The sequence below is a fragment of the Balaenoptera ricei genome, chromosome 14 (assembly GCF_028023285.1).
Source record: "Balaenoptera ricei isolate mBalRic1 chromosome 14, mBalRic1.hap2, whole genome shotgun sequence".
NCBI lineage: Eukaryota > Metazoa > Chordata > Mammalia > Artiodactyla > Balaenopteridae > Balaenoptera > Balaenoptera ricei.
Genome location: NC_082652.1, coordinates 23,353,168 through 23,365,793, shown reverse-complemented (window position 1 = coordinate 23,365,793; position 12,626 = coordinate 23,353,168). Strand labels below are relative to the sequence as shown.

Below are 12,626 nucleotides of genomic sequence, written 5' to 3'. Positions count from 1 at the left end.
AAGTCATAAGCCTGTTTGCTGATTGTTTAAACCCACCATATATACTTTCTAAATGTCTACTTAATCCATCAGGTACTGAGAGTAAAGGGTAATATCTCCCGTTATAGTAGTGTAGTTTTCCAAACTTGTAGTTCTGCCAATTTTTACTTTATGAATTTTGAGGCTATAATGTTAGCTGCATACAAATTTAGAATTTTGCCTTTCTACTAAGTTTTTTTTAACATTAGAAAATGGAACTTCTCACATGAAAAGATGCTCAACATCACTAATAATTAGAGAAATGCAAATCAAAACTACAACGAGGTATCACCTCACACCAGTTAGAATGGGCATCATCAGAAAATCTACAAACAACAAATGCTGGAGAGGGTGTGGAGAAAAGGGAACCCTCTTGCACTGTTGGTGGGAATGTAAATGGATACAGCCACTATGGAGAACAATATGGAGGTTCCTTAAAAAACTAAAAATAGAATTACCATATGACCCAGCAATCCCACTACTGGGCATATACCCAGAGAAAACCGTAATTCAAAAAGACACATGCACCCGAATGTTCATTGCAACACTATTTACAATAGCCAGGTCATGGAAGCAACCTAAATGCCCATCAACAGACGAATGGATAGAGAAGTTGTGGTACATATATACAATGGAATATTACTCAGCCATAAAAAGGAACGAAATTGAGTCATTTGTTGAGACGTGGATGGATCTAGAGACTGTCATACAGAGTGAAGTAAGTCAGAAAGAGAAAAACAAATATTGTATATTAACGCATGTATGTGGAACCTAGAAAAATGGTACAGATGAGCCGGTTTGCAGGGCAGAAGTTGAGACACAGATGTAGAGAACAGACATACGGACACCAAGGGGGGAAAACTGCGGTAGGGTGGGGATGGTGGTGTGCTGAATTGGGCGATTGGGATTGACATGTATACACTGATGTGTATAAAATTGATGACTAATAAGAACCTGCAGTATAAAAAAACAAACAAACAAAACAACTAATACTAAACTTTCATTGGGTTATTTGTATGGAAATATGTTAATATAAATGTTTCAGACATTACATGAAATTTCTAAAAATCTTATATGTTCTAGTATAATGTTATAAGTCATAATCCTAGTTATTACTTTAAAATGTATATCTCAGAAATAACTAATTTTGTCAACTGCATTATTATGAACTTTCATCAAATCTTTAACCGTGGTCATTTTTAAGTCTTTTGTCATTTACAGACAGTTCTGGGTGTACTCTGATGCTTTTATAAATATGTTCCTATAAAAGGGTTTCATCTTCAGGAAATTCATGGAAAAGACTCTGACAAGTACAGGTTTTTGGTAACTGACTGTACTGCTGAACTGAATGAATAAGCATTTTCAGAACTCTAATGAAAAACTGATGAACTCATAAAAGTGCTAACAAAAGATCAAGATGAAAAAAAAAATTAATTACATGGGACTGAGTGAACTGATGAGGATGAGTATAATTTTTGTGACTTTCTGTTTGAATTAAAAAAAAAAAAATCCCACAAGGACTCAGAGGCAAAGAATATACAAATCAATTTTCATTGCAAAGTAAAGGAGCTGTTACAGTGGAGGATTACTGGACTGAATGTCAATATTATGACATAGCATGAGTGTGTTTCATGTTTGGTAATTGCAATCATTGTTGCTTTTGTTGTGGTCATCCATGTACAATGCTTGGTGTCAGTCTATTTATCTCTTGTAAAAATAAAATACAGTGTGTGTGTGAAAAAAAAAAGTTTAATGTCAACTTAAAATAGCTTTTTATGTTATATTCTTAGATATTAAAGTATTTTGGCCCTTTGTTTAAAAAAAAATTTTGCCACTTAATTACATAAATTTTTCACTGATAATAAACTCTTCTGAATGGTTAAAAAACATGTAAAAAAATTTAAAAATTAAAAAAAATAAGGGACACACTAAAAAAAAAAAAGAAAATGGATCTTCTTTGTTTTTATTAGTGCCTTTTACTTTAACATCTATTTTACTGATTCTTTACTGTCAGTCATTTGGGGCCCTTATGCTTTGGTAGTTGGGTTTTTTCTTTTCAAACAGCATTTTTTTTTTAAAGAACATGTGGCATGTTGCCATCATCTGTCAGCCTCCTTTTTGTTTTGTTTTGTTTTTTAATTTATTTATTTATTTTTGGCTGTGTTGGGTCTTCGTTTCTGTGTGAGGGCTTTCTCTAGTTGTGGCGAGTGGGGGCCGCTCTTCATCGCCGTGCGCGGGCCTCTCACTGTCGCGGCCTCTCTTGTTGTGGAGCACAGGCTCCAGACGTGCAGGCTCAGTAGTTGTGGCTCACGGGCCCAGCTGCTCCGCGGCATGTGGGATCTTCCCAGACCAGGGCTTGAACCCGTGTCCCCTGCATTGGCAGGCAGATTCTCAACCACTGCGCCACCAGGGAAGCCCAAGCCTCCTTTTTAATTGTTTAGTTCACTTACATTTTTAATGATTACTGATTATCACTGATTTTAAAAATTTATTTCATCTTTCTTTTCTCCTCCTTTTAAAATGGTTTTTGTTGTTCCCTCTTTTTTCTTTTCTTTTAAATCAACTAAGTTTTTTAAAATTTATTTCTCCTCCACTAGTTTGGTATAATCCTCTATTTCTATTTTTTGTGTGTGGTTATGCATACTTAACTTACTGTCTCTAAAAATCTACTTTTCTCTTCCCAAACAAATAACACTTTAACTTCCTTGTTTTACATATTATTGTCCAGTATTTTAATTTTTTATTGCTACCCAAATGAGACATTACTTTTTATATAATCAATACTTGTTTTGATTTTTTTTCACATTCACCTAATTCTGTGTTCATTATTTCTTCATGCATCTCAGACTTTCACAGGTAGGACTGTTTTCCTTTCTGAAATACAGTTGTCCTTTGAACAACGTCTGGGCTGGGGCACCAAGCCTTTGCACAGTAAAAATCTGCATATAATACATAGTCTGCGCTTCTTATACGTGTTTCCTCACAGCTCCTCCATATCCGTGGCTCCACATCTGCATTCAACCAACTGTGAATCGTTTAACATTGTAGTATTTACTACTGAAAAAAATCCACATATACGTGGACCCACACACTTCAAACCTGTGTTGTTTGAGGGTCAGCTGTACTTCCTTTGGAAGTTTCTTTTAGATACAGGGATCTAGTGGTAACGAACTCTGTTCGTCTACAACCGTAGAATTTTCTGTCCTGCAACACAGAAGATCAGAAGCATTTAGCCATCTAAACCACTACCACCAACCTGGTACCCAGGCCTTGGGGCCAGATGAGCTGCGTGCAGGTCCGCTCTGCTGTGCGCTTTCTCTGGCTCTGCTCCTGGCAAACGTGAGGCTACAGTGTGTTTATAAGGATAAACTCCAGACAGAAATACATGCTTATTAATGACACATGACCACTTTGTGTACTGCAAAGAAACCTAGGAAGTGTGGAACATGCATAGAAAGTGATTCAGATACAGCACTTAAAACCAAGGGAACTCATGCTTTAATAGACACTGAAATCACAAAGGAAGGCCAAGTGCCTTAGCAATCTCAATAAAAATATGAAGTTCTTTTTACATGGTAAATTTCATAATATAAAAAGTTTAATGCCATCTGGAAACTGTAATTTACAAAAAAAAAAGTTCACATAGGCCAAAGATGGCTAACACTGCATACAAGGGGCATGAGTGCCAAGTGGGGAAGGCATCTGAGGAGGGGAGATGTGACCACGTGTGTCCTTACATGGAACATCTTTGAAGGGTCTGGCACAGACAAGGGCCCAGTTCACAAAGCACATGTACAATTCTTTTAGGTAAAACAATAAAATATGTGATGAAAATTATACATTTGTCACATTCTGCCTACTTACTAAATGCAAACCAGATTATTGTGTGGCATTTTTTCCAGCCTGAACTGAAACTAACGAAGTGACTGTTCTCCTTGTGGTGGGGGTGGTGGCAGGACAGGCACTGAGCTGGGGACTTGCCGAGGTGACCGCGCACCGGGATTCACCGGGACAGACAAGCACAGTGAGGACAGCGTGTGCAGCAGCGCGTGGACCAGGGACTGTTTCAAGTGGATGGAGGTGAGAACTTCTTCATTTTACTATACACCAATACCAAAACGCATCAAAATGTAAGCTTGAGTAGCTAATTTTGTCTTGGTTTATTGACTTAGTTAAAGATCACTGAAGTAGTTGCGTGGTTCACTGGTGAGAAGATAGATTCGACTACCTTGCTTTGTGGTCATACCAAGGTTTCTAGGAGAGGGAGATTTTATTGCTTGTATTTGGTGTATTTGCATCTGATAGAGTAGAGTAGGGGCAGGGATTCCAGTTTCCTGAGCTGAAAAAGAAATAATATCCAATGCTGTCTGCATACAGTGAGGAAAAATATTTTTGTAAATTTCACCCACACCCATCGACTCCTTCCAAGTGGGGCAAAGAGCCGGAGGACTATGCAGGGGTCATTCGCGTCCATCCACATGGCTCAGGTTCCCACGCATTCCTATCAGTTTTATCCACAGCCTGACACTCACTTTCCCTAGATTGTAGAAACAAAACATTATGCTAATTGTTTTCTGTCATCTATAGCAGGAGCCAGCAAACTTTTTCTTAAAACACTAGATATTTTAGTTCTTGTGGACCAAGAGGTAAAATCAAAAATATTATGTAGGTACTTATTTATATAAATATTTTAAAATGTAAAATCCATTCCTAGCTCATGGCTGTAAAAATCCAGGCCTCTGACCAGATTTAGATTTAGCCTGTGGGTCATCATTTGCCAACCCCTGATCTGTACAAAGAATTTGCAAATTATACAATCTCACATAATTTTTAAGTGCATACTGTTTTCAAGGTAGACTGAAAAATTCACCTTGATTTTACATCCATTTCACTTGTATAGAAAACACCAAGACTGACTGTAAACATAAAGAAGTGGCGACTCTACAGTGATTTTTAGATTGGTCCTATTATTTCATCATCTTTGCTTTTCTTCATTGAAACTTATATCTAGGACCAAAAAAATATCATATATTCCATTTGGCTTTTCAACATGAAACCTACAACAACAAATGTATTTAGGACTAAAACCAGGTTAGGGTCCACGAGTCCTCCTCGCTGGCTTGGTAACCACGGGGAAGCGGTCTGGGTGGTGGAGGGTGTGCGCTAGAGGGAGGCCTACAGGGTTGTGCCCTTGTCCTCAGGGATGGAGCAGAGACCCGGCCTTTCCTCCAGGGCTACTTGGCACTTGGGAAAGAGGCTGAGAGTTGCTGAGAAAGGAACAGCCCAACTATCTATATGTGGATTCAGAAATTTACTTTGAGGTTTATTTCTTGTTGTTGAGGACCTGATTTTGCTATCTAAATGCACAGTGCTATAAACTTGGCTTTCATTTGCTACACTGGTACTGTTACTACCATTTATAAAAGATATAAAGACAACCTTATAGCTGCTTGCTTCTTTATAAAGTATTTCTCTTCCAGTGTTGGGATCAGGGTTAGAATGGGACATTCTTTCTTTTGCTTTTGTCAACATGGCTGTTGGGTTAAACACAAAAAGCTTCTATGACATAGCTCAGGAGAGTAAGACAAATTGAATAAATATCTCTTCCTCTTTTCAGAGTACAGTGAGGAACAGGGCAAGTGGTCAGTGTATGTTTATAAAGTGAGATCCTATCCAGGGTTAAAAACTCTCCCTGGAGGTCTTGATGTTAGTGTCCCTCCTGCCAGGCCCCTCCTGTCCACTCCTTGTGTGGCTCGTGTCCTGGGACAAGAGGCTGCCCACCGTTGTATGATGGACCCTCACAGTGAGGGTGGTAGGATTTCAATTTTAGAATTACCTAAAAGAGGCTTATGTCAATTCTCCAACTAAACAGTACTAACATGATTTTCAGCACTTCTTTTCTTTATTTAAATATGTTAATAGTTACCCCTACCTAGACTGTTCTTTTGTCTTGTCCCAGCTGGCAACAGTATCAGTGAACTGTCATAGCTATAGGAAAAGTCCCTCTTTTTTTTTTTTTTTTCTATGACAACACTTTTAGGAATATCTCTTTCCCTGTTCAGCAATAATTCAGATGTATACCCCAGCAGAAGGTCCCCTGCTTCTGAGGCTGTGGACATTAAAGTCTTCTGTGGGGGGGAGGGGATTTGTCCTTTGGACCACAGGAGCAAGGGGCGCTGGTCACACTAAGATGAGGGTCCAGATGCAGCTCACAGATGTGAGGTGCTGGGATTGTGGGAACCTGGTGACAGATTTAGACAGAAGGGGTTTTAGAAGCCTGGCGTTGGGAAAAGATAATAAAATTAAGCAGGTAATAAAGGGAATAAGAGCTGGAAGGCTAGATTCTGGTTAAATCTAGTTAGCCATGGAATTTTTCTTTTGCTTTTTTGTTTGTTTTTTGGTTTTGTTTTTTTTTTTTTTTTTTGCTTATAAGGAAACAATAATTTCAAACTCCCCCCTCCAAACTTGATAATTACTTATTGATGACTATTCAGATTTTGATATTTTAAAAAACTTTTTGAGCTTTTAAAAATAATAGCTATAAATGCAAAGTACTATTGATAATAAAACCAAGTTGTTTATCCACGTACAAAAAAGGTCAGTAATGTTTTAAAAGCACAAAGTTGCATTTTTAAAATCACAATTGCATAGTTCTAAAATGCCTGGATAAGAGTTACATAAATTTTTTTAAGAAAATTCAAGTTTGGTTGACAGTGGGGCCCCAGGGACATTTGTAGCCCTCAAAGAGCAGAGTTCAGGAAGTGAATTATTGCCTTGTTACTCTGATGTTACAATATCATGAGACCAAAACTGCTACAATTTAATTACAAATCATTGGCATTTTTAAAACCAGTATCCTGTTTTTTGGCTACTGTAACACTTTCATGTAGAACTCAACTTAGAGAGATTTTATATACCCTACCCCCAACCAGCACCTGAAAGCCTTAAAAAAGCTCTGTTTGTATTTCTTTGTATAAAAGGTACTGCATATATACCTCTTAGCAAAATATGTGCTCCCTTTCTCTCCCCACCCCAGAACCATGACCATTTTTGTACAAAAATCCTGTTGAAGAATCACATCAAAGATGAGAAGCAGGGAGTTCCAAGGTAAACATTTGGTGACGTGTAGAAAATTCCATGAGCCTCCTGTACCAACTCCACAGAAGTCCTGGCTTTTGGTGAATCTGGCCCAGAGTCCCAGAGGGGCTACCAGTGTGTGTGTGTGTGTGTGTGTGTGTGTGTGTGTGTGTGTGTGTGTGTGGCGTCTGGGAGTGGTGGCGCCCGCGCCGCGAGAGCACACCCATGCTGGGGTGGCCGCACTCGGGAGCAGGCCAAGTGAGTGCGGAGAGCTGGGCTGTGGGCCGCTGTGCTCCAAGTCGGTGTTGGTGGGTATAAAAGATGTTTTAGCATTTAGAGGAAGGAAAAAATCTTCCTGGGGACAGAAACTTGTAGCCGTTTCCAGAAGGAAGTCTCAAAGGGCGCGTGGGCACCGTGGCAGGAGGGCCGGCGGGCAGCGGCAGTGTGCTCAATGAGGTGGTCTCCGTATGCCAGTGTCCGTTGGGAGGGGCTTTTGGGGGCGTTTCTCCACATTGCTGCAAAGACAGCTCCTTAAGTTCTAGCTTGTCTGCTCCTTCCTCCTTCTTGTTGTGCCGAGGTGACAAGTTTAATAGACTGAGGACATCTCTCTTGGAAGTCATCGTTCCAGGGGTCCCCCGGAATATTTTCATTGGTCCCGTGGAATGCTGGGGTGTGCTCTGCCAAAACATCTTCAGGTTGTGTACAGCCTGCACCTTCTCGTCGATGGCTGCCATCTTCAGCTTGTCTATGTCAGGAGCGTCAGCTGGACTCGAGCGAGCGGAGCCAGCTGAGGAATAGGAGAGAGCTGGGGACGGTGCACTTCCAGCAGGAGACTGGTGGCCTGAGCTCGGGGACATGTTCCTTGGTGATTTGGAAATGTGAGCACTGTAAGGAGAGCTGGGATACTTCAGCTTAAAGAGAGGCTGGTCGGTCAGGGAAGTCTGGGAGTCGGAGCCGGGCGACGGCCGGCCACTGTGCTGGCTCGGGCTGTCTTTGATGGACGCCTCTGAGGTGGTGGGGCTGCTGTATCCTGAACTCACCTTGGGTAGGGAAGAGCTTCTGGCTGGGGGCTTTGGTTTGATAGTAACTGGCGACAGCTGGCTCTTCTGGTGGGAGAGGGCAGGCCTGCTGAACGCACTTGTTTCTGATGCTCTGAAGACAGCAGCGCTGTTGGGCACGGAAATGCCATCTTCAGGATTAGTGCCCTTACCTTGACCACCGCCCCTCTGAAGACGTTCCACCGCAATGAGATGGCTTTGTGTCTCCTCTAGAATCTTCTGGGCCAACTCTTGTGGATCAAGCTTTGGGTTGCTTTCTTCTTGGGATTTCACGGTACTATCTGTTTCTGTGCTAGACTGGTCTGATTCTCCCGTATCTGAACTTGCTAGTTTTCCAACCTTCTGGAAGGGTGAGTTTGGGCTGGGAATCAGAGTCATTTTAACTGGAGAGTTTGGAGTGCTTATGCTCCCCTTGGAGCTTACCGAAACTTTCACACCGCCAGCTGCCCCGACTCGGGACTGTTTGTGATCTGGTGAGAAGCGAGTCTTTCTGTTTTCTTGGTAGGCCGCCAAAGGCTCAGTGCTGATGATGGAAAACCCTTCATATTCTTCTTCGTCTTTGCTGTCTGCAGGGCGGGTCGGGGGGGACAGCTGGCTCCGAGGCAGGGTGGATCGCTGTGGGAAGGCGTTCTTGGACCGGTCATAGTCCTGCCTTCCTCGAGGACCTCCGCCCTCTGACCCACCCTCAGGCTTGGAGACAAAGCTCATTGAGGAGGCGATGGAGCTCAGACTGTACACAGAGATGGCGTCTGAGGCTATGCTCTCTGCACCGGTGGGAGAGAAAGGAGGGTGCTGGTAGCCCAAGGGCAGAGCATTGGAGACAGACTGGGCTGAGGCCAGAGACTCCAGGGAGGACGAGCTGTCAAGGCTGAGGCGCTTGGGCAGCTCAGTGGAATCTAAGACAAAACATAGGCGCCCAGAGGACAGTTAGAATTCTGTACGGTTTTGATTTTTCTTTCACAAGCATCCTTATATGCATAGAAGCTAGCAAAGCATTATGCAAGTGTTACTTATACACAACTTGAATTCATCTTATAAGCCTGAAAAACACAGTCCTGTTGGAAAAAGTAAATCTTACACTGGGGACAAAAACACCCCGAGAGCGCGCACAGCCCCGCACGCTGCGGACCCCACCATGCGCCCATCTCCACTCTGCTCCCTATCTCATGGGACTCCATGGCGGCCTCCTGCTCTGAATGGGGGGACGATCTGTGATGCCCCCTGTCCTAAACCCTCACCCGCCATCCCTTCCAGCTCCGGCCCCATCGCTCCACATCCCAGCGACCTCCTCGGAGTCACTTACACTCCTCTCCGCACGGCCTCTCCTCCCAGCTGCTCTTAACCCACTCCAGTCAGGCTTTCGTCCTCCCCAGTTCATGTAAAGGTTAACAGTGGCCACCAAATCTGGTAGTCTACACAGTCAATCACACCCGACCCTCGTGGACTGATCCTTCCCAGGCCCCTCCTTATCTCTGTGACCTTTGACCCCAGGAGTGCCCACAGGACACAGTCCTCTTCCCCTCGGACCTGTGTGCACATTTATGTCTCCACACTGGACTCGTCTAACCAGCTGCCTATGAAGGTGTCCAAGAGGGAACTCAGACCCATCCCATTCCTTCTGCCACTTTCAAGGTCTCAGCAAAGGCAGCCCCATTCTGGCAGCTGTTCCAAAGAACAGGATATCACCTCTGGCCCTCTCTCTCTGAGCACATTCATCAGCAGGCCCTGTTGGTTGCCTTCAAGCCTTGGCCACCATCCGAGCCAGCATTTAGCCTCACTTGGCCTCTTGAGAATGGCAGGCAGGCTTGCCCCAGGGTCTGAAAAGTGCCTCGCAGGCCCAGCTCTGGGCACCACTGCTCCCTCATCACCTCTGCTGCGATGCCACCCTCACTTCCTTAGTCCCTTAATTTGCACGTTTTCTGCAGAGCACATGGTGGCACCTCATCTAACATATACTACATGTATGCTCATCGTAAGTTGAGTTCCACGAGAGCAGGGAGTTTGTTTACTTGAACATTCCCTAACACACAAAAAAGGTTCGTTCCCTTAATTCTTCCTCTTCCCAAACCATAATCAGGGTCATGCCCGTGGCTCCTGGGGGCCACTTGGGGTGGCGCCACACGGAGCTCTTACCGAAGAGTGCGAGCAGGGCTTGGAGCGCAAAGTGCATGGTCCGTCGGTTGGCTTGTTTCCCGGTTTTCAGGATTACTTCCTCCTGACCAACCTCACAGAGATCAAAACCTATAGAAACAAAGAATATAAACACCTGCTTCCTTAGGGAAGATTCCATGTCCTAAAAAGGATTAGGGCTCCTCATACAGTCCCAGGGGAACCCCTGCAGACCCCTCAGGAAGCCCCGCCTGGGCCCCCCACCTGCACATCAATCAATCATGTGAACGTCAAGTCACGTGAACCAACGGGGGCCAGCTCTGCGACCATCACACCTGCTCAGCATGGCTCCCCCTTGCTGTGTGTGGACCTCTGTCCCTTCGTAGAGCGCTGAACTGCATTCTCCAGAGGGGAGGGTGGGAATTAGTAAGGCTCATTAACACTTGTCTTCATTCTTTTGCAGAAGAACAGTCCACTTAAAGAATACTGTCCAGGACAGACACTGGCCACTCCGTTCGGCATTGGGTCCAATATTTAAAGCTAGTGCAGGGGAAGGTAGAAGCTTCTCAAGGGCAAGGACAGTGTCTCCACGTGTGGTCAGTGTCTGCCACAAGGGCTCTGAGATGAGCTCTCTCTGATGCTACAGAATCTGCTGTATTGGCTGAACTGCCCTGCAGGAACTGCACTCCTCTCTGCCAGAGCCCGAGGGGCTGCTCCTGAGTCTAACGGTTCTAATGAGACACAGAGCTGGCACAACAAAGGGCAGGAGCCTCCTGAGCAGGAGGCTGCCTAACGAGCTGTTGCCACAGCACTTAGACTCATCAGGGGCCATTACAGAGGCAGCCAGCACGTCTCCCGGGAAGAGTGTAGGAGGAAGAAGCCAAACAAGACACCACAGCCAGTGCTGCGGCCATAGGCGGTGCCACCGAGCAAGGAGTTAGGGCCTGGGAGCCTCAGCATGGAACGTCTTCACTCACCTCCTCAGCGGATCACTGAGCTCCGCCTGAAACAGTGCAGACAGTCGGTGCCGGCAGGCAGGGGGCAGGCCCTGTGATCCCAGGCCCTTCCCCTCCTCTGACCTCACAGTGTTCCCACAGTAGGGACCCATGATACCTGATACATGACGGCAAGCATTCGCCAAAGGAGAAATCTGTCTCTGCCTTTTTTTATTCTTGTAACTCTGATATTGGTTCTGACACTATCATTCCTCTGGGAATTAGATTCAGTAGAGTAGCCACTCAGCATTTGGGTTGCTATGGGACATTTTCCTCTCTGAACTCAAAAATAAACAGTCCCTGAAAACAACAGGAAGGTCTCAGAGAACTCAGCACTTTGAAAACGAATATCTAATAATATAAATGTAACATTTTTAGTTAGAAAACTCTACTTTATCAAAGTAATTTGAACTGGTTGCTCTAATAGAACTGAGTCGTCTAAATAAACCACAGCTCTGTGATGGGTGTGACGGTGCCAAGGGCTGGAGGGGGCGCTTCTCCCCAGTCTCAGTCCAGAGGATTTAAAAATCAGAAGTATGTGCACCCAACTCACCCCTTGAGTGAGTATCACTGGGGTTTGCAAAGTACAGAGACGTAGAGGAGCATCAACGAAAGTCACCCAGGATCCCAACACCAGAGCGAGCCAGTGACACACCTGGCAAAGGGGCATCAGAAACAGCCTGTCCACAGGGGAGGAGGGCTGGCTCCGTCACACCCGCACTCGAAGGGGGACTGAGGCCCTGCTTGAGGACAAGAGCTTTTCCTTTATACAGAAGGGCCTTGGCTTCGTTCTTGCCTCACCCTGCAGCCTGTCACAAAGATGAAGAGACCCATCCTGGGTGTGGACCTGGCCTTTCTCACCCTTGCTCCATCTGCTCCTGATTTATCTATTCAGATATAAATTTACTATGTTTACACCAAGAAGCCTATGTTTTAAGTCCACAGAAAACAAGCGAATAGTACAAATCATAAAGGACATCAAAGCATCTACTCACAGGGGATTTGGAGCCCCTGCGGGGCTGTGTGGCTTTCCCCCTTTACCTTCAAAAACAAATGGAGCCCGCCCTAAGCTGAGTTGGGCAGGGAAAGGTCATCTACAAATGGGCTAGCAAAGATGGCCCAATACTGAATATCCAGGCCTCCCAAGCAGAAGAGAAGTTCCTTAAAAAGGAATCTCTGCCCTGCCATGTTTGATGGCTGGTCCCTGTACCAGTGAATCCAAGCCATGTCAACCTCCAAAGACACCCCACTCCATCAGGTTAAAAACCAAGGGCCTTCCACTGGCCTCAAATCCCCAGGATCTACCCCATCCTCTGTCTGTCTCATCCGCCCCCGTGTCCCCTGCACCTTGCCCAGGCTCATCGACCCT

At 44.7% G+C, this 12,626-nt stretch overlaps 1 protein-coding gene and 1 long non-coding RNA gene across 3 annotated transcripts in view; one reads left to right on the top strand and one right to left on the bottom strand.

The window, feature by feature from the left end:
- The window catches only part of LOC132347988 (uncharacterized), a 56,739-nt gene extending 46,035 nt beyond the window's left edge, over positions 1-10,704 (top strand). Inside the window, exons 2-3 of one of the 2 annotated variants that reach the window (XR_009497326.1) lie at positions 3,975-4,098; positions 7,055-10,704. This is a non-coding gene — a long non-coding RNA (uncharacterized LOC132347988). Of the gene's footprint in view, positions 1-3,974; positions 4,099-5,219; positions 5,380-7,054 lie in introns of those variants that run through there. The other variant, XR_009497327.1, reaches the window with a different exon arrangement.
- The window catches only part of TTC28 (tetratricopeptide repeat domain 28), a 402,828-nt gene continuing 393,800 nt past the window's right edge, over positions 3,599-12,626 (bottom strand). The window contains exons 21-22 of the mRNA XM_059895062.1: positions 10,287-10,394; positions 3,599-9,049 (exon numbers count right to left, since the gene is read on the bottom strand). Coding sequence (XP_059751045.1) covers positions 7,422-9,049; positions 10,287-10,394 — 1,736 coding nt within the window. The 3' untranslated portion in view covers positions 3,599-7,421. The remainder of the gene's footprint in view (positions 9,050-10,286; positions 10,395-12,626) is intronic.